Source organism: Rhinopithecus roxellana, chromosome 4, assembly GCF_007565055.1.
Source record: "Rhinopithecus roxellana isolate Shanxi Qingling chromosome 4, ASM756505v1, whole genome shotgun sequence".
Taxonomy (NCBI): domain Eukaryota; kingdom Metazoa; phylum Chordata; class Mammalia; order Primates; family Cercopithecidae; genus Rhinopithecus; species Rhinopithecus roxellana.
The window spans coordinates 73,486,824-73,511,366 of NC_044552.1; the positions used below are offsets into that span (position 1 = coordinate 73,486,824).

Sequence of the window (24,543 nt, forward strand, 5' to 3'; positions counted from 1 at the left end):
GTAACATTTGAGAATCAGACTAAAGCAATTTAGTTCATGCCATTTTTTAAACATTTCAAAAATGTATATTTTAGGGCTGTATTTCCTTTTATCAGTGTCATTTAACAATTATGCAATAAGTCCATAATTTAAGAGCAACGTGGAAACCACAGAGGGTCAGAATAAGTTTAGTCACCAACATGCAGCCACTTGGAAGCTGAAAAATATTTGTGTTCTGGACTGAAGTAGTCAGTCACCAGCAGTGTGTACATGCTGTGACTAAATACTACCAGCCTTTTTCTCACTAAATATATTTGTTTTTATGACTTTTCTTATCAGGATGAACTTGAGAGGTATTTGATACCAATAATTTCCATTAATGGAGCTCGGAAAAATCACATTGTACAATATACATTGAATATGAAACTGAAACCACTGGTGGAAAATCGTGCAAGCATTTTTGAGAAATGTCATCCAATATCAGCAGCCCTTGCCCAGAAAATGCTCACCTTTACCTACAAGTATATAAGCTCATTTGGCTATTGGGACCCCGTAAAGGTAATTTCAGCAAATGCACCTGAAAGCCATGTTCCTTCTTTATTTTTTTCAAAGGTATGTCTTTCTTAAAAGGAAAAAGACTGGATAATTTCAAAAATTGTAAGTATTGTATAGTACTCTCATCTAGCTATAAAAATACTTTGGAATTTAAAATGGAATCATTAAACTTTCAACTTTTCTTTTATCACCAACTGTATAACATAGAGCAGACATCCCTACCTCCCCCTGAGTTTCTCCTTATCTCTAGCCTTTACTCCCATCCATGAACTTCACTCTAGACCAAGAATTACAATGTTGACACTACCATTGATCTGTAACAACTGTCTTAAGGTAGCTCTCAGGGAGAAGCAATATCACCGTACTGTTTCACACCTACTCTGTCAAGTCCAGGGATGGCTAACACTTGCCCATCTGATGCTATAAAAAGATATTCAAACGTAGCATTGATCAATTGCCCAGTCTTCATCATCACCAATGCAAAGATGTGGAACCACTCTTCCAACTTCATTCCTACCCACACCTTAGGCTGCCTTTTAGGTTTATTTTTCCCTTTCATGATAGCTCTTAATGTGTACGTCAGTGGGATTTGAACTGTACAAAAATATAGACGAGAACCCAGTGGGATTTGCCCTACTAGAATACTCCAAAAGATAACCCAAGAACCCAATTGTATTAGTCATCTCTGGCTGCCATAACAAAATACCACTTGGTAGTTTAAACAACAGAAATTATTTTCTCACAGTTCTAAAGGCTAAAAGTTCAAGATCAAGGTACCAGCAGGGTTGGTTTTTCTGACAAGGCAAGACCTCTCTCCTTAACTTGCAGTTGGCCGCCTTCTAACTGTGTCCTCACATGGTCTTTTCTGTGTGCCCACCCTGATGTTTCTTCCTCCTCTTGTAAGGACACCAGTCCCACCAGATTCAGGTTCCATCCTTCTGACCTCATTTAACCTTAATTACCTCCTTTATTAAAGGCCCTGTCTTCAAATACAGTCACTTTGGGTGCTAGGGCCTCAAACAGAAATTGAGGAGGTAAGGGAGAAACAATTCAATCCATAACATCACCTTAGGAATGGACCTCTTTGTGAGGATAAATTGGCCTGTGAATAAATGCAAACAACCTTAGGCTCTTTGACAGAAACATTCAGTATACACTAAACACACTATAAAGGAAGTAGAAGGACTATAATTGTCATAAACTGAAGGCCAATTAAGAACTATTACATTGATTACATATGGCTGTAAAATAATGTGTACTTTTCCACAGTTGTTTAATATTAATTGTTGATTATAATTAGTTTTCCTATTCTGTAAGGAAATTTTTTTTCTTATGAATTGTTTTTTCAAATGTATTTCAGGGAAGTGCTGTATAAATTCAAACTAACTTTCAAATTCAACTGTGTATATGTTGCAGCTAAGTGAAGGAGAGACAATCAAGCCAGTTGAAAATGCAGAGAATCCAATTTATCCTGTAATCCATCGTCAATATATTTATTTTTTATCTAGTAAAGAAACAAGAGAAAAATTTATGAAGAACCCAATCAAATATATCCGCCAACCCAAACCTAAGCCTACTGTGCCCATTAGGATTATGATTGTGGGGCCTCCAAAATCTGGGAAAACTACAGGTGAGCATATGTTTGCCTTTGTTTCCCTCAAGCATAAAAGAATCTGCTTATTAACTGTAACAGGTCCATTACCCGATGCACATGGCAGGTCAATTCACCAGGACACTGGGTTGCAGCAGAAAAAGACATTTAATTGTAGGGTGGCTGAGTGAGGAGAAGGAGGAAATCTCAAATCTGTCTCCCTGAGGAATTTGGGGCTAGGGTTTTTAAGAGTTTTGGAGTGGGCTGAATTGAAGTGCAAAAATCATAGATTGGTTGAAGAATGCAGGTTGAAGTCATGGGAGAGGGAGATGAAGAAACCGAATTCTCCTGCTGATTCGGTTCCTCTGTGGAGGTCTTTAAACCTCCTGTTGGTGTCAGCTATTCTGCTGACATTTAGGTTCTGCTTAAGGAATTCCTTAAAAAAAGCCTTATTATTCTAACATCAGAGATCCTATCTAACTTAAACAAAAAGCCTTATGAGTTGAACATCAGAAATCCTGTTTATAGGAATGATGGGGATGCCAGTGGTCAGTAACTACGCTATGTGACTTTCAGTTACAAGGAAGTGGGTCAAAGCTGCAGCCTGATTCAGGCTTATTATAACTATATTTCTGTCCAGAATTCTTGTTAATCCTGTGAGAATGACTTCACCCTGAAAACTAGTGCCACTTTTCAGAAAACCAACTATCAAGATTGACTCAAAACAAGGTAGATAACCTAAATAGACCAATAACCATTGAAGAGAAGGCATTCGAAAATAATAACCCAACTCTGAAATGGCCCAGAATCAAATTGTTTTAGGCAAAAATTATAGCAAATTTTAAAAGGATAAAAAACTCAAGAGATAATGCCTGTATTTTTATAAGCTCTCCCATAGCAAGGAGAAAGAGTAAGTTTCCCAACTTATTTTTATTTTCTTTTTTATTAAGGAATATGGTTCATACAGCCAAAAAGGCATATAGGATACAAACCCATTTTTTAATTAACGTGACCCTAATATCAAAACCTAACCAAGACAATGCAAGAAATTACAAACTAATATTCATAATTATAGTCAAATATCCTAAGTATATAAAGTATATGAAAATATTTTATAAATATAATCTACTATACTAGGCACAGTGGCTCATGCCTGTAATCCCAGCACTTTGGGAGGCCAAGGTGGGAGGATTACTTGAGCCCAGGAGTTCAGGACCAGCCTGGGTAACATAGTGAGACCTCATCTCTTCAAAAAAATTAAAGCATTAGCTGGGTGTGGTGGCACATGTCTGTAGTCCCAACTATTTAGGAGACTGAGGTGGGAGGACCACTTGAGCCCAGGAAATTGAGGCTACAGTGAGCCATGATCATGCCACTGTACTCCACCCTAGGCAACAGAGTGCGAGCCTCTCTCAAAACAAGTAATAATAATAAATAATTATCTTAATCATTGCTGGAAAGGCATTTGATAAACTGTATTCCTGTAATGTTTTGTGTAACTTTGAACTTTAGGGCAAATAGTCCAAAACTTGGTTGATTGTAGTATTTCAACATGACATGATAACAAAAAGAACAGTGGGTGGTCACAATCAGAACAGAATGGAAAGGGCAGATATAGGATACATTTCCAAGGAAAACAGTAAGTCTTAAAGATTGACTGAATAGATAACTCTTTGTTCTCTTCTTTAGAGAGATAAGGGAGTTTTATGTTCCAGCTCTTCAGATGAAAAGTTTATTTTGGCTTTATAAAGTTCTTAACATGACAAAAGAGTCTATAATTGTTACAGGAAAGGGGTCCAGAACCAGACCCCAAGAGAAGGTTCTTGGATCTCACGTAAGAAAGAATTAAAGGCGAGTCCATAGAGTACAGTGAAAGCAAGTTTATTAGGAAAGTGAAGGAATGGCTGCTCCATAGACAGAGCAGCCCCAAGGGTTGCTGGTTGCCCATTTTTATGGTTATTTCTTGATGATGTGCTAAACAAGGGGTGGATTATTCATGTCTCCCCATTTTAGACCACATAGGGTAACTTCCTGATGTTGCCATGGCATTTGTAAACTGTCATGGCACTGGTAAGAGTGTGGCAGTGAGGACAACCAGAGGTCACTCTCATTGCCATCTTGGTTTTGGTGGGTTTTAGCCAGCTTCATTACTGCAATCTGTTTTATCAGAAGGTCTTTATGACCTGTATCTTGTGCTGACATTCTGTCTCATCCTGTGACTTAGAATGCCTTCACTGTCTGGGAATGCAGCCCAGTATGGCTCAGCCTTATTGACCCAGCCCCTACTCAAGATGGAGTTGCTCTGGTTTGCACGCCTCTGACATAATCATATCCTAAATGTTCACAAAGATAATGATGCTTTCCAAAGACAGCAGAACATTGACATGCAAAATAAGATCCCACATCCAGAGCACAAAGTGAAAATGTAGATTACCTGATATCTCATTTTTTTTGTTGAAATGGTGGTTGATTTTTAAACAAGGTGTCAAATTTTAGGAGCTTAATTATTGTTAGAACTTAAAAAAAAAAAATCTCGTTCCAGCATTTGTGCAAAGCTGAAGTTACGTGCTCTGTGGCTCTCACAGGAACTTCCTTATTGGATGGTCCTGATGGTGGTCCCTAGTCAATCACCATCCTCATGGGATGAGTAGGGTTCTAAGTATCCTCCACCAACTGCTATCTCCACACAGTGCTCAGGCAAGGAATATACACACAACAGAGCACACCCACATTTACTAGCTACCAGAATCCATTTATCTGTCTGTTGTCTCACTCAGGAGAAGCCAGTGTGAGTCTTCCTTCAGCCAATGGCAACATCTATGTAACCTTGGACAAATCAGTTCCCCTCATCTATAAAATCGAAATTTCAATATCAATTCCACCCACCTGATGAAATAGTTAAAAATATCAAATAAAGTCATGGAAGAAAAATTCCTCATAGGCTGTAAGTCACTATTAAAATGTCAAGTGTGCCATTACACATTTTAAAAATTATTCCCTAGAGTATTAACTGAGATCTAACTGTATAGGTTATGCAATGCTGATTGCATCATGGAGTCCATAAATGGACAGAAAGGAGAATGATACGATTCAGTGAAACAGGAGTGTTATATTGTTATTTGGGGCATACTACCAGATATTAAGAGTACATATAAGATGACTTGCAAAGCTCTCAAAAATTTTGCTACCTCATGCAGAAGAAAGAAAACGCTTAAAATTGGTTTGTTAAAGAAAAAAAAAAAACAAGCAGATTTGGCCCATTAACCAGATCTATCAGCCACAGACCTGAAGTACTGTTAATGACTGACCTTTGACAGTTATTAGTTCCATAAAATATGGCAATTTTAATTTTTGAAATTTCATTGAGAAATGTGAAAATTAGCTTGCTGTTGATATAATCAGCCAGAGTCTAAAACTAAGGTGAACTGATAAATTAGTGAAATGAAATAAATTTAGAGTTTTGTTTTTCACTATCTGTTGGGTACTACTGTTCTGGTATCTTTGGGTTGGATCTTTTCTGGCTTGAAACCTCTGTGGCTGCAGCAGCTTTGCCCACATTCTTGTCCTGCATCCAGGAAGAATGAGGTAGGCAGAAAACTGAACAGTGAAAAAGACAAATGTGAATTGAGTGTTACAGCAGCTCAGAGGAGACCCACAGTGGGTGGCTCCTCTGCGCAGGCAGGTCATCTGTCCAGTGTTCAGTTCTCAGCAGAGAGGAGGCCCTGGAGAGGGTGGCTCCTATCTGCTGGCAGGTCATTCTGCAGCTCTCAGCAGAGAGTGTAGCTCCTCTCTGCAACTGGTTGTTCTGTCATCTCCAGCTATCAGCAGACAGGATACTCCTCTCTGCAGTTGGTCATCCTGTCCTCTCCAGCTACCAACAGAGAGGGTACTCCACTGTCAGCTGAGAGGGTACTTCTCTCTGCAGCTGGTCATCCTGTCATCTCTCTGCCCTCTTCGTCCTCTGGTCAGCCTCTCCCTGCTCTGGCTGAGCCCAGGGCTTTTATGGACCTCAGAGGGGAGGAAGCGCCTGCTGATTGGTCCATGGGTGGCCCTGGGTAGGCCCAGAAGAGGCACCGCAAGTCCCCACTCCTGTCCACAGACTGGCATCCCAGCCCCCAGCCTTCAGGCCCTCCCTGGCCTGAAAGTGGGGCCTTACTGGGGACCCACCCCCTTCTGCCTAGGAATCAATCTGCCACCCACTGCTATTTATGGCCCCTGGGCTTGGCCCCAACCCCTGCTCAGAGATGGGAGTAGGGTCAGGAGCAGAGAGAGGCCAGAGAGCGGGAGCAGACACCACTGAGCCTGCAGGGGTTGGGGAGGTTCCCAGGCCCCTGAGGATGCAGGCTGCAGAGATGCAGAGATGCCTGGGTCCTGCACCTGGGAGAACTCCCCAAGCTGCACCCAGGGAGCTCCCATCCTGCCAACTCAGAAGGGGCAGGGTTCTGGCTTGTCCATGGCTTCTGCCTGCTCCCTGGAGCAGGAGGCCTAGAGCTGCAGCCGTGGGTCAGGCGGCTGCAGCTGCACCCAAGAGGGCAGATCTTACCTGCTCCTGGCTGCCTCCAAGAGCACAGGGAGGCTCAGACCCACAGCAGCAGTTTAAGTGACTGTAGCCACGCCCAGGAGGATGGGGCTGCTGCCTGCTCCATAGAGCAGGAGGCCTGGGTCTGCAGCATGTTTTGGGCAGCTGCAGCCAGCCTGATGGCAGCAGCCACTGCCATCACTATGTTTGCTACTTGGGAGACGGGATCATTAGAAGCCCAAACCTGAGCATCATGCAATATACCCATGTAACAAAACTGCACATGTTCCCCTTGAATCTAAATCACTTAATTTAATTTAAAAGTTTTATGTTTTTCAGTTGCCAAAAAAATTACAAGCGAATATGGGTTAAAGCATATATCAATAGGAGGAGCTTTGCGTTATGTACTAAACAATTACCCGGAAACAGAGCTGGCACTTATGTTAAATTGGCATCTTCATAAAGGAATGACAGCACCTGATGAACTGGCTATTCAAGCCTTAGAACTTTCTCTGATGGAAAGTGTGTGCGGTACTGCAGGGTAAGTGAATGGGGTGAGAGGATGGGACAGAGGGAGTTAAATCTTTAAGAAACTGCTGGCTCATGATTTAAAACACTTACATAGGGCTTAAAGCTCTTGTAAAAGGGTGTGATCTACTTCTCTCAAACTCTGGACACCTGTATGGTTACATATTTGAATTTTCTGTCAAGAAAAACTTGGCTTGAAAATTCACATCCCAGATTAGCAGGCAGGCCCCTTCACTCCAGCAACCCCTGAGTGATCCAAAAGGCTTCAGACTTAAACAAAGGAGGCTGATGTGACTTCTACACTCCAGTTCTTCTCACTGCCCCATGAAGTGATGGAGAAGTGGCCCTCCCCTGTCCCCCAGGTGCTGGTCCAATGGAGATGGTCTATGTCTGGCCCAGCATTCTGCACGGGTAGCAGTGCCTCTCCCTTAACACCACATTTAGACAAGAAAGCTATGCACTTCAGCTGTCGCTTCCATTTACACTTCTCACCTTTGCTCCTCCAGCGTAGCCATGGGCCATACCCAGTAGTAAAAGCCCTCCCCCATGAAACCTGAGGCCCTGGTCTTGAGCACAGGTCACTGACCTAGAACTCCCCTAATTTACTCAAGGTTTTCTATTAGGAGTCTCCTTGCCTTTCCTTATCTGTGACCCATAATTAAGTCCTTGAACAGTTCTCGTGAGTTCATTTATTGGGAAGCAGCTTCTGGGTTGTCAGACTTTATCCCCAGAAAAGGCCCCGGGTCTTACCCAAATTGAATGACCTCCTCCCTGGTGTTCAGCTTTGCATAAGAAGGACCTCAGTGAGGCAATCATGGTTGAGTCAAAAAGATTTCATTCCACCTTAATACCAGGACAATGACTGCTCATTCACCTCGAATTTCCCTAATCCTGAGGGCCACTCAAAGTGACTCTTCACACAACAAGTAAGTTGAGCTACTCTTGATTAAAAAAACAGCAATGGCACCCTCATACATTCTCTATGAGGCCAGCCTAGCCAACAATCCCCTCTGCTGTAGAATTGTAGGTCAGTGCCTAGAGACTCAGCTGTTATAAAAGAAAAGCTTCCGTTCAATTAAATTTAAAGGAGTTTAATTAAGCAAAGAACAATTCACAAATTGGGCAGCCCCCAGAATCACAGCAGATTCATAGAGACTCCAGCACAGCCACATGGTGGAAGAAGATTTATAGACAAAAAATGGAAATGATGTACCGAAATTGGCAGTGAGATACAGAAACAGCTGGATTGGTTACAGGTTGGTGTTTGCCTTATTTGAACACAGTTTAAACAGTTAGCAATCTATGAGTGGTTGAAGTGTGGCCACTAGGATTGCCCAGGACTCAGTTATTGTTATAGGCACATACTCCTAAGTTAGGTTTTCAATCTTGTCTGACTATTAAGCTAGGTTACAGTTCATCCACAATAAGTCAAATACAGAAGTGTGGCCATATTTAGTTTGCTTTAACAGCTGGAAAGCACTGAGGCAGGGCATCCTGTGACTTAGGCCAAACCAAGCTCCCTAATGACCACCAGCCAGCATGCCCAGCTTGCTCTCACCTCACAGGGAGTTTCCTGACCTTGGAGGCTAGAAACTATAACCAGCCTTTTTTTCCCCTCCTCTCAGTTTGTTAGTGACAATCTCATTATCTCAATTTATTGAACTAGTTTAAATTCTCCTAGCCATTTCTGCTCAGAGGCATGCATCATGGGTCCTGATGGAATGATTCCCACCCAAATATTATAGGGCCACTCTCACCAACTCTCCCCCAGCTGCACTCCCAGGCTTCTCACAGAGCATTTACTACAAAAAGCAAGCTTAGAGCACACTTTTTTTTTTCCATATTGGCTTAGTCTCTTACTAAAATACTACTTCTTGAGCATCTAATATGTACCAGGTCCTACTCTAGTTGCTTTACATACCTGATCTCCAATCTTTAAAACAACTCTAAGAGTTAAATATCATTTCCTCTCAGAAAGTTCAAACCAGATTTTAAATCTAAAGTTATCTGCCTGTAAAGCTATACTCTTTCACGTTTAGATTAATAGCACCAACTGAACACAATGTTCAAGGTACTGTGGGAGTTATCTCTCAAATTCTGCCAAAACCTATCTCCAGCATGCTGAGTGTAGAAATTCAGAGCTCTTTCCTACGCCCACCTTCTGAACTGTGTTTGGATGTGTCCTGCCCACCTCATGGCTCTTGGCCTGACTGAGATTAAAGATGCAGAGATGAAGAGGGCAAAGTGTGAAGAAAATAAATGAGTTACATAAAGAAAACCATGGGGCTACTCCTAAAGAGACAGACTGGTTCCGGAAGACAGAAAGGAAGTACGAGAGAACAAGAAAGGTGGAATTTTTATTTTCATGTTTTTCCTTGTTAGTGTTGTCATCGATGGATATCCTGTAACTAAACATCAAATGAATCTCTTGGAAGCCAGATCAATCATTCCCATGGTCATCTTTGAATTAAGTGTGCCTTCCAAGGAGATTTTCAAAAGATTGCTCCTAGAAAAAGAAAATGAACAAAGGTAACGTGCATGATGAAGACAACATAAAAAAGGAATAAACTTTAATCATACAGGGGGAAAACATATGTTTTTAACAGCTTTTTCCATTCCTTCTCTGTTTCTCTATTAGACTGCCTTATCCATTGCACAATAGTGCACAAATTATAGCTGTCAATAATGCAAAGTATCGCAAAAATATTGGTGAGATTAGGCAATATTATCAAGAACAGCATCAGAACTGGTATGTGATTGATGGATTTCACAGCAAGTGGTGGGTATGGAATGAAGTCATTAAGAATGTTCAAATGGTGAATAAATACATGCAGACATACCTGGAAAGAATAAAAGCAGGTAAGAAAGCACTTTTTAAGGTAGAATAAAATATTAATTTAAAGTGTAAACATGCCTGACTCATGTTACTGTAATTCATTCCATTTAAACATGAGTCAGGCATGACTTAATCAGTACTTTGTATACATAGTATTATTCAATTATTGTGATGCTATGGTCTGAATATTTGTATCACCCAAAATTCATATGCTGAAACCGAATCCCTGGTGTGATAGTATTAAGAGGTGGGACCTTTAGGAAGTGGTTAGATCATGAGGGCTTGCCCTCATGAATGGGATTAGTGCCCTTATAGAAGAGGTTCGAGGGAGCCAGGTTGCCCCTTCTACCACATGAGAATACAGCGAGAGCACCATCTATGAGGAACAGGGCCTCGCCAGATACTAGATTTCCTGGTACCTTGATTCTGGACTTCCCAGTCTCAAAAACTGTGAGCAATAAATCTCCATTGTTTATTAATTACTCAGTCTGTAGCATTTGGTTATAGCAGCCAAAATAGACTACGACATGTGGGCATGTTTGTCCTAATAAATGACTGCCGCTACCCAAGCTATCATTTATTGAATGCCTATGTGAATCTAGGACATAAAAATAATGCATGATCTCTCACTAAAAGGGTATATAGTGTTTGGAATAGTAAGAAGCTATTTTTCAGAATGTGTGGAGTAGTTATATGGGTCCATGATTGCAGAATGACATCTGGAAAAATTTTATTTAGGAATCTAGAATTAAAATTATTTTTACTACTTACACCCATTATAGTATGATGTAAATGTTGAGTCCATAAAAAAAAAACTGAACTTGCTCATTAAAATGTCTTTTAATCTATATTAGGAATTCACAGAAGCACATGTTTGATTATATATTCTCATTAAATAGTTTCTTGACTGTTCTCTGAAAATACACAAAATACAAGGAAAGTTATCAGCATCTAATATCTCTAAAAAGAGTGATGACTACAAAGATGTGATCTGTAGGGGTCTCACAGACATCTGTTTCATGATTTTGTTTTAACTTCAGGAACTACAGAGAAGGTATGATGAGGTTTATGGGAGCAATGTGACTAAGAGAATCCTGTACAAAGAAAAAGGCAGTGAGGATTCCAATAATAACTGCATCACTGTATCTTGATTTGCTTCATCATGTGGGCATAACCAGTATCTCTGGTTCCTGTTTGTTTACAAATCGGTTTTCACCTAAAGATCATAAGGCATGAAGATAAAAGCGCAAGGGAAGGGAGAATTGAGTTTTTAGAAATATCTCAATAAGCTCTGGATGGGATCGCACTGGAAAACACTCTACAGCAGACTTTGAAGCGAAAGCTGTGCCTCATTCATCTTTCTGTTACTCTATTTCACCCTCCCTGTCTTAGACTGGGTTCCCTAGAAACAGACTCAAGATGAAAAGTTATGTGCAGAAGTTTTATCAGAAAGTACTTTCAGGAGTAGACTTGCCAGATTTAGCAACTATATATACAGGACACCCAGTTTTTTTTTTCTTGAAGGAGTCTCACTCTGTCACCCAGGCTGGAGTGCAGTGGTATGATCTCTACTCACTGCAACCTCCCCTTCCTGGTGTTATGCCCAGACCGTTTATTCCCTGAAGAAGACCACCAGAGTCCAGTGTCAAAGCCAAGCGGCAAGGATCTTTACTGCAAGTTCGAACTTGGTCCCTCCATTCCACAGCGTACAAGAGGGCCCCGAACGATGCGTGTGCTCGCTTTTTATAGCCCGATGTAAACAGGATATGCTAAGTTACAGAGGAACAAGGGTATTCTTTTGGTTACAACATTACAATTGGTTGTCATTTTAAGTTATACATTTAGTAGTTTTCTATTGGTTCCCGCGCTTTCAGTAAACCACAAACGGTTGTGACCTTATGGGGGGACTCTCCAGGTGGTGTTTTTCCAAAGTTGAGATATATGGAGGAATGTGTTTGTGCTGGGCCCAGGGCTGAGGAATGTGTCAATGTGTTTGTGTTGGGCTCAGGAAGTTGAGATATATGGAGGAATGTGTTTGTGCTGGGCCCAGGGCTGAGGAATGTGTCAATGTGTTTGTGTTGGGCTCAGGAAGTTGAGATATATGGAGGAATGTGTTTGTGCTGGGCCCAGGGCTGAGGAATGTGTGAATGTGTTTGTGTTGGGCTCAGGAAGTTGAGATATATGGAGGAATGTGTTTGTGCTCTTTCACTGGTTTTGAGCAATTTTCGTGCCTCAGCCTCCTGAGTAGCTAGGACTACAGGTGTGCGCCACCACGCCCGGCTAATTTTTTGTATTTTAGTAGAGACAAGGTTTCACCATGTTAACCAGGCTGGTCTCAAACTCCTGACCTTGGGTGATCCACCCCCCTCTGCCTCCCAAAGTGCTAGGATTGCAGGTGTGAGCCACCATGCCCAACTGACACCCAGTTAAATTTAAATTTCAGATAAACAATAACTCTTTAGTATAATTATATCACAAATAATTGCATAGGGTATACATATACTAAAAACTATTAATATTCATTGCTTATCTGAAATTCAAACTTAACCAGGCATTCTTTAATTTTATTTTTTGTTTTTTTGAGACAGGAGCTTGCTGTCTTCCCCAGGCTGGGGTGCAGTGGTACAATCATAGCTCACTGCAGCCTTGATCTCCTAGTCTCAAAGGATCCTCCTGCCTCAGCCTCTCCAGTAGCTAGGACTACAGGTGCATGCCACCATGCCCAGCTAACTTTTAAAATGTTTTTATAGAGTTTGGAGGGGGCATTCTTACTTTGTTTCCCAGGCTGGTCTCAAACTCCTAGCTTCAAGCGATCCTCCCACCTCAGCCTCCCACAGTACTGAGTTTATACGCGTGAGCCACAGTGCCCAGCAGTGTCCTTTATTTTATCCAGCAACTCTAATAAGGAGATACACCTGTGGACAAGTCAGGATGGTCAAATTCGGTAGAGGGAGAAACTAACCTGCAGTGTGGTGGGAGCAGAAGCCCTGAGTAGATCCTGGGGAAACACTGGTTCTGGGAGGGACCTTCGAAATGTCCCCAGAGTGGGGGGAGGGTCCAGGCTTTTTATCCTCTCCACCCTCGCATCAGCCTGTCATTGACCGCAGGCCACCCCCGGGGGCAGTATAACTTGTGTAAGCTGTGATAGAAGGGCAATTTCCAGTCCAGCTGTGAGCCATCAGCGCCAGGGTGTCCAGCAGCTGCAGGGTGGGTGTGTCAGCCCTGGAGACGGAACTGAGGATCCACTACATGATTCCAGTGCCTGCCTCTGCCATACATAGTTTCATCTCAGTGAAATCTGTCCTATTCTCTTCTGCTTCAGCGTCCCCCTGATAATCTAGCTTGTACTTGATTGTTTGAATTTAGTTTTGATTTTTTTTCATGCTCTGTTTCCTTTGTATACTGTTCAAATGATCCTCCCCTATCAGGAGGCCAATATTTACCCTGATCAGTGAGATGTGAGATGGTGCAAGGCTGGGGCTAGAGGATTAAAGAGATTCCTCCTGCCACGTTCCGGAAGAGGGTACATAGACATTGCCAGATGTCATCAAGAATATCCCAATAATTAGAAAAAGAGACATTTGGGTGTCTTTTGAGACTTGAAGTCACATGATTCTAAATTACCCTGTCACTAAACCTATCAGGATTGGTAAGGTTCAGTACATCTGAGCTAAAGAGCAACCTAGGAATAGATAGTATTATAATACTATAGCACCACATAGTATGATATAATAATACTTTGTATTTTAATACTATATACCTTAATAATACTATGTATTATTGTACTATAGTACTACATGTTATAGTACCACTATAGTATCATAATAGTGTAATATTCTTTGTAGAAAATCAATATTGGGACTTCTTAGCCTTTTCATCTGTATAATAAGCAACAGATAGAATAGTGTATTTGTTATCTATTGTTGCATAACAAATTAGTCCAAAATTTAGCAACTGCAAATCACACACACACACACACACACACACACACACACACAGTTCCTGTGGGTCGGAAATCTGGACAGTTTAGCTGGGTACTCTCTCACAAAGCTACAGTGAAGGTGTCAGCCAAGACTATGTTATTTTCTGAAGGCTCAACTGGGAAAGAGCCCACTGCCATGCTCACTCACGTGATGTTGGTAAGATTCCGTTCCTTGAGTGTTACTGGACGGAGGACCTCAGTTCCTTGCTGGCTGCTATTGGCCAGAGGCCACCCTCATTTCCTTGCCACGTGAACCTCTCCAACATGGCAGCTTTCTTTATCAAGTGAACAACCTGAAAGGGCAAGAAAGAGTGTCCATCTTTTGTAATTGTTTTACTTAGGGCTGCTGAAACAAACTGCCACCAACTGGGTGGCTTAAACAACAAGAATGTATTGTCTTACAGTTTTCGTGGCTAGAAGTCCAAAATCAAGGTGTTGACAGGGCCATGCTCTGCCTGAAGGTTCTAGGGGAGGATCTATTCCATGCCTTTCTGTTAATTTCCAGTGTTGCCAGAAATCCTCAGCATTCCTGAGGTTGTGGATGCATCACTCCAGTCTCTGCCTCTGTCATCACATGGCATTCTCCATGTGTGTGTCTTTGTGTCTTCACACATCACTCTCCTTTCCATATCTGTCTGTTTGTGTGTATTTCTCTGATCCTATTTCCCAGTAAGGTCATATTCATAGGTACTGGGGGTACTTCAACATATCTTTTTGGGAAACATAATTCAGGCCATAATGGTAAACTAATCTTGGAAGTGACAGCCCCTCACTTTTGCCATATTCTTTTTATTAGAACCAAGTTACTCAGTCCAGCCCACACATGGGGGAGGAGATTACACAAAGGCATGAACACCACAAGGCAGGGATCAAGAATACCACTGGAGTCACGTTAGATCAGCCCACCCTGTGGCTTCCAGTGATACACATGATATGATGATACAGTGAAGGAATTCACAGTCAGATTTATGTTCAGATTAATCGGGCAATTGGGAATGTTAAGTGACAATAATTCACTAATGACTTAATAAGCCATTAATGCTCTCCTAGAAAGCCCCTCTGTTAACTCTGTGAAACAGGCACAAAGACATTCAGGAGATCCCACCCAGCTGGCTCTCAGCTCTTCAGAGAAGACCAGAACCTAATGATATGGTCAGGATTCATTCATGGCTGGTATCCTTTCTTCTGGGACTCAGAAGTTGAGTTGGGGATTCTAAGTGACCTCTGTTGACTCTGATGAGTCTTAGATGTTACCATTTGGAAAATACTGTCACTTTATCGGTTTATGTCCTGAAGACCTTGTTGGGAATAGTGCTGATACCTCACTGATGATTCTTTGCTTTTTTTTTTTTTTTTTTTTGAGACTGAGTTTTGCCCTTGTTACCCAGACTGGAGTGCAATGGAGCGATCTTGGCTCACGGCGACCTCCACCTCCCAGGTTCAGGCAATTCTCCTGCCTCAGCCTCCCGAATAGCTGGGATTACAGGCGTGCACCACCACGCCCAGCTAACTTTTGTGTTTTTAGTAAAGATGGGGTTTCTCCATGTTGGTCAGGCTGGTCTCCTGACCTCTTGATCCACCCACCTCGGCCTCCCAAAGTGCTGGGATTACAGGCATGAGCCACCACACCTGGCCAGATTCTTTGCTTTCAAGAGATGAATGAAGGATGAAAGTCAATAAGCAATGGTTTTAAATGCCTGCCTTATTGAAGGAGGGCTGTGATTGCTTAAAGAAATGCCAGTTAATAAAGATCCCTTCATTTTGTGTATGTTACTTCCCCCCTCCCTGACTCCCTGTTTAAAAGCAGAATTGTGGAGAGATTGCATAATGGAAACCTCTTTGGGCATGGTTTCCTAACCATCTCCTTTTCAGGATTACATGTGACCTTTTGAAGAAGTGAAAATGGTAGTTGGTATCAGGGGACATCATCTCCTGGATCCCCACACCCTCTTCCCCAGTAAAGGCAGGCAGATCAGTGAGGCAATCATGTGACATGACACCTCTGGCCTGTGATTCCAAAATCCAAAAACCTCTAAAAATATCAAGTTTAGTTATAAATCATTTGAGGGCAAAACTTGACATGAGCTGACATTATGGCTATTTGCAGTCTTTTTATGAAACCCAGTAAGTGGGGAAGGGTCATCCTATTTGGTTGGAGAAATTTCATCTTATCAATTACAGGGTGCTTCTCCAGACTCTGTGAGGGTGTGATGCATTTCTTTTCTTTCATTTTGTTTGTTTGTTTGTTTGAGACAGTCTCACTCTGTTGCCCAGGCTGGAGTGCAGTGGCTTACTGCAGTCTCCACCTCCCAAGCTCAAGTGATCCTCCCACTTCAGCCTCTCAAGTAGCTAGGACTACAGGCATGTGCCACCACACTGGGCTAATTTTTGTATTTTTTGTAGAGACAGGGTCTCACCGTGTTGCCCAAGCTGGTCTTGAACCCCTGGGCTCAAGCGATCTACCCACCTCAGCCTCCCAAAGTGTTGGAATTACAGGCGTGAGCCACTGCACCTGGCTGAGTGCGATGTATTTCTAAAATCTAAAATATTCTGAATTATCCAACATATCTGGCCCCAAGGGTCTTAGATAAGGGATTATAGTTCTGTAATAGTACATTTCAGATGAGATCATTTCTATCCTAACAAACAAAAAAGCAAACTATGATTTATGCTTCATAATTTTAGGGTTAATTTAGGACCTTCCTAGGAATAATCTTTAAATAAGGTAAAACTTTTCCTGGGTAAAAGGACAACTAACGAAATATACTGGCTACAATAAGTCCACTCATTATAACTAAAATGTATTTAAAAAGTAATTTTGTTTTCTATAACATCTCATATTGCTTTGAAGTCCCCACTCCAGTGGAGTATTAGAGAGAAAACTCTCTTTTTTTATGTGTATACTTACATTTTTGTTCTGGGTAAGCATAGAGAGAAAACTCTTAATCCTGTTCGTTAAAGGAACTTGGGCACTTTCTTTTTAAAACCTACCCTTTAGAATAAAGCCAATCACTTTTGGATAAATGTTTGTTTTCCTCCTCTTGGGTGGGATCTGGGCACAGGGAGAACTTTGTGTGAGTAACATCATGTCAACAAAGTATTTGCACTTCCTAAAATCTGGCCCATAGGTTTTTTTTAAATGTAGCAGGTTTATAAATGTGCAGGTATACACATGTATAAATTGTGTGTGTGTGTGTGTGTGTCTGTGTATCACATATATAGTCTATAATAGCTAAGAACTAAAACAGCCAAAACATTCATCAACAGATAAATAGTTGAGTAAACTACTTGTGTGTTTATACAGTGGAATACTATGCATCGATTAAAAAAAATTAGGTGAATTGGCCAGGCACAGTGGCTCACACCTGTAATCCCAACACTTTGGGAGGCCGAGGTGGGTGGATCACCTGAGGCCAGGAATTTGAGACCAACCTGGCCAGCATGGCAAAACCCCGTCTCTACTAAAAGTACAAAAAAATTAGCCGGCCGCGATGGGTACACACCTGTAATCTTTGCTACTTGGGAGGCTGAGGCACAAGAATCACTTGAACCTGGGAGGCAGAGGTTGCAGTGAACTGAGATTGCACCACGCCACTGCACTCCAGCCTGGGTGACAGAGCGAGACTCCATGTCAAAAAAAAAATTAGGTAAATTGTATAAGCTTATATGAAAAGAGGTCAAAGACCATAACTGACTGATAAAAGCAAGTTGCAGAATAATGTTTATAGTATAGTTGCACAAGCATACTATATGCAAAAAATATATATGTGAATATATAGAAAAAAGACTGAAAAAGATACAAATCCAACAGTGATGATTACCTCTCAGGTCAAGTATTGGATTGAAACAACGGAGATGTGAATAGTAACTTTTACTTTTTACTCTACTGTTTGGAAATTTATAATGTGTATGTATAGTGCTGTGTAATTAAAATTATTTTAATTTCTAAAATCATTGTATTTTCTATGAAAAATATATACATAATAATAGTTAATATGTTAATAATAGGAAAAGCTGCCTGCATTGACAAGTTATGTATCACACCTCAAGAGCTGCTTTCTCGCCTGGGAGAATTTGGACAGTTCTGCCCTGTCAGCCTGGCAGAATCCCAGGAATTATTTGATTGCTCTGCAACTGACTCCTTGGAATTTGCAGCAGAGTTCAGGGGGCACTACTATAAAATGAGTTCTCAGGAAAAACTGAATGTAAGTTTGTTCCTAACTCCAAATATTTACTAAGGAAAGAAAATGTCTTATCTTGGAATTCATCAGTAGGAAGGGATAGGCACCCAGAAACTTGGTACCAGGAGCCCCATTACTGGAACCTGTGACTCTGGGACCAGTGAAGCAACTCAGTGGTGAGTTCCAAAACTGCATCCCAGGACATAATCTGAAACATTGCAGGAGTCCAATGTTGGCCTGGGCCAGCCTAATGGCTAGGGAGAGCCAACCGTGAGCCCCATCAATGGAAGAGATGCTGAACATCAAGGGCTCAGCCCACAGGGGATCCAGGGCATTCAGGGCCCAGGGTTGTCGAAGGGAATCAGAGTAAGTAGAAATGAAGCAAGAGCTGACGTATGTCTCCTGCACTTTAAATTTTTTTCTATCACTGGAACTCTTTATATACCTTATATTTCTGCTTAATGGAACAGAATATAGATTTCGTCTCATAATGTCCACAATTTGATGGGTTTAAAAGATTGGTAGTTGGAAACAAACAAAAAAAAATCAGATGCCTCTGAACATTTTATTTCCTTGGAGAATTAGAATTGTTGTTCCCTTTATTATGAGATATTTATTTATTCCTGCTTACTTAAATGGTAATCATAGGATTTTTAAAACTGGAAGTGACACTAAAGGCCATGAGTCTGGTTCACCCCCTCCATTTTACAGAGCAATACCTGAAGCTGGAGAAGTTAACTCACCTGCCAAACGCACCCAACCGGTTAATTACACAGCGGGACAGAAAGACGGGCTGGCAGGGGCCTGCTCTCTCCAGTGCCTGTCGTGTAGTAGAAGCGCAACAAGTGTTTTTTGTAGGAATGAATGAATGATTGACTAAGATGAGGATAAATCTTGGATGTGATCACTTGGGAGTATTCCTGTAAGGAGCTTCCGGTCAGAGAAGAGGTTATTACAGTTTGAGGAGCAGCAGAATGCTGCTACTGAAAATGGGGAGGGTGCAGGAGAGCCTCGGTGGCCTTCTGATTGGCAGAGCATTTCTGGTTTAAATAGTCTTGCTACTGGAATTCTTTTTTAATAGAAATTCTTGGAGAACCCAGAATTGTACGTGCCTCCCTTAGCACCTCATCCACTCCTATCTGCTGACATGATCCCCAAAAGGCTGACGCTGTCAGAGCTGAAGAGTCGATTCCCTAAGTGTGCGGAGCTCCAGGGCTACTGTCCAGTGACCTATCAGGATGGAAACCAAAGGCAAGTCCTGGCCTTCATGGAAGTATAGAATGATATTGCTATACCGAAGAAGTGGTTAATGTAACAATCTTAACATTTTAGTCAAAAGGTCGCTATTGTTTAACTGGAAAAATATTCTATTTCTTCCTTGAGCTACATAGGTAGAAAAATAAAATACTTTTGACATTTTATTTACACAAAAATGCATATTAATTATACAATAGAGGTTTGGTTTTGTTTTTTGGTCTTCCAGATATGAAGCTCTAGTACCTGGTAGCATTAACTATGCTTTAGAATATCGTAATCGTATATATATTTGTGAGAATAAAGAAAAACTCCAGAAATTTTTGAGGTGAGACCATTAAATCACAAATATTTACTGAAAACCTGTGTTGCATGCAACATGCTGGGAACTGGGGAGAGGAGTGTGAGTGTGTGTGTGTGTGTGTATGTGTGTGAACAAGCACTGGTCCCTGCCATCCCAAAACTGTCCAGGGTAAGATGGACTTTGAGTGCCTGATAACAACAGCATGTGATGGACTTTAGGGTGGGGAAATGCCTGGACTTCTGAGAAAGTGTAGTCCAAAGGTCTAGCTGAATTGTGTGTGGGTGTGAGGTCAGGATAAGGAGTAGGAATTGGCTAGATGAAGGGAAAGAGGGACATGTTCCAAACAGAGGGACCTACAACAAACCTGGCCTAGGGTACTCCTGAACTGCAAGAACTTCAGCATAGCTGGATGCGATGTGGAGAAGGGGCTGAGCCAAGGCGAGGCTGGAGGTGGAGGGCAGGGCCAGAGTGTGGAAGGTCAAGTAAGACAACCATCAAGTGTTTGCGGTTTCATGGACTCATACTGTGTACACAGTCTGTGTCCTCATAGTGATCCTGAGGGCAATCCGAGCACAATGACTGATTGTAAGTGAGATCAGTGTTAGAATCAAATTTACTCTGGAGTCAGACCTCTACTAAAGTGTAGACCATGGGTGATGAGGCTGCCAGAGTGATCTTGTCTGAAATACGATGGCATGTTTGAGCTCATCCATAGTTATGTGGGGAACACAGCGGGCTTGGGACCACGTCCTGAGAAGCACCAACGCATGAATGTCAGAAGAGCTTACAACGGAAACTGAGAAAGAAGAACCACAGAGACGTGAAAGGAGAGCCAGGATGAGGAGGGTTGAGGGAGGCGGAGGGGAGGGATGGCATGGCAACAAGTTTAAATGCTTCTCAGAGGTCAAACAAGACAAGGGCTGAAAAGCGTTTGAGATTTAGGGTATAACAGGTCATTGGTAATCTTGCCAAGAATGGTTTTGTCAAGTGACGCGAGAGGACATGCCTACAAAGCTCCAAGGAGCAGAGCTGAGGAAACTTGAGCTCTTGCCTGTAGTGCAGAGGCTACAAACAAACACAGATGCCTACAGCAGCCAGGAGGTGAGGGACCTAAGGCAAGCAGGCTGGGTGTGAAGACGCTGGAGTCAGGGGGCCTGCTGCAAACTGGACTGCACATGGCCGGCTGAAGGGACCAGCAGCTGCCCATCTACTGCTGGAAGAAGCTGGAAACCATTATTGCTGTTTAAATTGTTCACATTCCTAAACATCCATATTTGATTCAAATTTAAAAATAAAATACATATGGATCAAATCCCATCTATAGATAAAATGTATGTGGTAGCTTGCAATCTCTAGTGAAGCCACTGTTTGAAGAAGTTTAATTATAAAAAGAGTAGAGATGTTCGTTTCTGGAAGGCACATAGGATTTAAGGAGTAAAGGTGGTTTTTCTTTTTTTTTTTTAATGGGGAATTATGAAGATGTTTAAATGCATATGCACTGGAAGGACCCAATAAAGAAGGAAGTAGCAGAGATGCCAGGGCAGGGAGCAAGTGGGTGCTGTAGTAAGATGCCTGGAGAGAGGGAGCGGTGGGACCAAGGGGCCTGGTCTCAGATGGGAGGCACCTCCACCATGGGAAGAGAACATGTGGGTGGCTCTGTTGTGATGGGTTGAGGAAGTCCCATCCCGATGGCTTCTCTGAGTACAGCATGGCATCTGCCTGGGGGTGAGGGGGCATTTGGGAGAGTCAGAAGTTTGAGGAAAATAAAGTTTTATATAATTGCTGTGAAAAATGAGAAAACTGAGACTAGGTGAGTAGGGCTGGGTACCTAGTGGAATGAGTGGCTGTGCACTTCCAGGAGCCCTAGCCTTCCCAGTGCAGAAAAACAAGTAGTGAACTTTATCTTCTAATAATCTCTTGTCTATTCCTATCTATACACACTGAGTATAACTGTGAGCATCCATCTAATGAACTTTGTGTTCTTAGGTCGCCACTGAAATACTGGGAACAGAAGCTTCCACACAAGCTTCCCCCGTTAAGGGAACCGATACTTCTTACTAGTCTTCCTTTGCCTGGATATCTGGAACAGGTTCTTTAACTTAATTTTCTGTTATATAACTTAAAGAATACAACGATTTCTTCTTTTTAACACTAATTTTCATTTTGGGAACAATAAAATTCAAGGCAGAGTTTTCTGATTTTGAGCTGCAAATTCACTCAGCCTATTTTGTTTATGTGTAGTGGTTAAAATAAAATGTGTGAAAATCCCCTGCTTCCATAGCTAATTCCAAAATATCTGCACCAAAGTGAACAGAAAGTAGAGCATCACAAAATTGTTTCCATTTGAATTAGATATGTAGTTTGGTTCTTACATTTGAATTTCAGTGTCTGTGAAACTTTTCATAATTTGAAATGTGCAGATTCAGTCTGTGAGAGGGTCATTCACTCAGTACTCGAAAGAGTGGAGTTACAGTGACACAACCAAACCAAAAATCCCATATTTTGCCCCACATCCAGATAAAGTCAGTTTTATTTACTATTATTTATTTATTCTATTTAAGTTATATTTTATGTATCCAAGTATAACTTTTTAAGAATAGCAAAACTTAGCAGCAGCCTACAACTATCTTTAGTATTTTATTTATTTTTACTATTTTTAAAGCTTTTAAAAAAAAATTCTACAAAATAAATGCTTAGGGCACAATTTCAAACCTTTGTCAGCAATTCTTAACCACTCTGATTTTTTCAACCTGCCTATAAGGTTAGCCTTCAGTCTGGTTTAACATCAAAATGCCAGATGAGACCCACCCGGACGGGAGTATTCTCATGAAGGTCAAATTTTATCAGGAGGGCGTCTTACCTTCTTCTGGGCTCTGGAATCTTGCCAGCACTGACTGCTGTGGTCTCTGGAGTTCCTTGTCAGGTGGCCAAGGGTCCTCAGAGTGGGAGGCAGTCCAGCCATTTCTGAGAATGGAAGCAGATAAGGGCCAAGAAAACACAAAGCCTAGGGTCCCCTTCTTTCTTCTCTTAACTTTTTGTTATAAAAAATATCAAACATATAAAAATAGAGAGACTTGTGTAATGAAGCCCATACTCCTATCCATCACCCAGCTGACACTAAGTCAGTTTGTAATTTTCATTTTTCCTAATCAAATGTATTTTGTATTTCTTTCCTGTTGGCTAACTGGTCATTTAACCATATTTATAAGCCCCATCCCTACTCCAGGGGAGAGGCAAAGAAATATTTGCCTCTTTATCTATTGGCACTAAGAAAAGAAACCAAACTCAAGTATACACAAAATTTGAATTGTTCCCTCCCTGCAGGGTATAGCAACTTCTCTAATTAAAGCAATGAATGCAGTGGGATGCTTAAAGCCCAAGTTCCCCTTCTTAAGTATAAGGAGATCTGCACTGCTATATATAGCACTTCATCTCAAAGGTATGTCTTTTTTAATGATTTACTACTCTGAACGAATTTAACATTAATGGTAGTATAAGTGATGAATAGGATTGTTAAACTGAGTTGCCTGCTTGGTGTGTGTGAGAGAGAGAGAGAGTGTGTTACTAGCAAATACAATACAGGCCAAATATTTTAAATAAAATATCAAAGTTAAAATTCTATTTTCAAAGTAGGGACTATGAGTAATACAGTCAGCTGTCAATAATCCATGCCATAAAGAAGGGTGAATAGAGGCAATTATGACCTAAAACAGAATAATCTCCAGATTTTATTTGGGATTTGGATATCTTCTCGACTGTAACTATGTAACTAACTCAATCACACATCCAGGTCTCTTTCATTTAATGACTCACTAACTAGCAGAAATTATTCACAGTTCTGTGAAATTTTCCACAGCATTTAATCCCAAAGGTTCTGAATATACAAGAAAAAAGTATAAGAAGAAGATGGAGCAGTTTATGGAGAGTTGTGAACTCATAACATACCTGGGTGCCAAGATGACCAGAAAATACAAGGAACCTCAGTTCAGAGCCATTGACTTTGATCATAAGTTAAAGACCTTTCTCTCTCTCAGAAATATAGACCCCATTAATGGGTAGTTTACTTAGGTGATAGCAGCCTGAATCTCAAGAGTTATCTGAAAGTGATAGAGGGAAACTGAGAGAAGTAGATTGAAAATCTGGGCCTCTTGGAAGTACTTCTGCCTCCTGAGCAACGTACCACGGCTGCCAGACTTCAGATGAACTCAAAGGTCTGCCAGCCAGGAAGGAGCACTCTTATGGAAACATAAGTTTTAATACAATTTTAAAATGTATTGCTCCTTGCCTGAACTTTGATGCTTTAACAAAATAAGCATTCTATTCATAATTGCATATAGAAAATTTAAGTAACTTATTTAATAAATGTATTATTTTCCTTTTTAACATTTTCAGTAGAAAAGTCAGTCTTAAAATTACTCATTAAATGCTAGAAAGCTTTAAGAAACACAATTAACATTCTTATAAATGAAACCAAAATATGGGTTATACATTTTACATAAGAAATTGTTTGTGAACTTTGTGAACATACGATACTATCATTTTCCCAATAAAATAAATGAATTTTGCAACAATTGACTGGCTGCCTCTTTTCTTTTTCTTAAGTATTCATTGAAGTAAGCTTTATACCTTAATTTTATAATTAGAAATTACCTGGAATTTTAAGAAGGATGAAATCTAGAGTCATCATATGACTCAGTATATGCTAGAGGAAAACTTACTAAATTGAATTTAATGAGATTTTTAAAATAAGAACAATTTTCAGCAGCAATGTAAAAAGATCTGGAATATGAAACAGCAAGATTGACTCATAAGAA

At 41.0% G+C, this 24,543-nt stretch overlaps 1 protein-coding gene across 1 annotated transcript in view; it reads left to right on the forward strand.

Annotated features, from left to right (window-relative positions):
• Window positions 1-24,300, forward strand: part of AK9 (adenylate kinase 9) — a 184,121-nt gene extending 159,821 nt beyond the window's left edge. Inside the window, exons 31-41 of the mRNA XM_030928725.1 lie at window positions 319-537; window positions 1,951-2,164; window positions 6,984-7,185; window positions 9,555-9,701; window positions 9,811-10,031; window positions 17,999-18,195; window positions 19,253-19,422; window positions 19,655-19,753; window positions 21,716-21,818; window positions 23,054-23,168; window positions 23,586-24,300. Of these exons, the coding sequence (XP_030784585.1) occupies window positions 319-537; window positions 1,951-2,164; window positions 6,984-7,185; window positions 9,555-9,701; window positions 9,811-10,031; window positions 17,999-18,195; window positions 19,253-19,422; window positions 19,655-19,753; window positions 21,716-21,818; window positions 23,054-23,168; window positions 23,586-23,788 (1,890 nt within the window). The 3' untranslated portion in view covers window positions 23,789-24,300. The remainder of the gene's footprint in view (window positions 1-318; window positions 538-1,950; window positions 2,165-6,983; window positions 7,186-9,554; window positions 9,702-9,810; window positions 10,032-17,998; window positions 18,196-19,252; window positions 19,423-19,654; window positions 19,754-21,715; window positions 21,819-23,053; window positions 23,169-23,585) is intronic.
• Window positions 24,301-24,543: the final 243 nt, after the last annotated feature.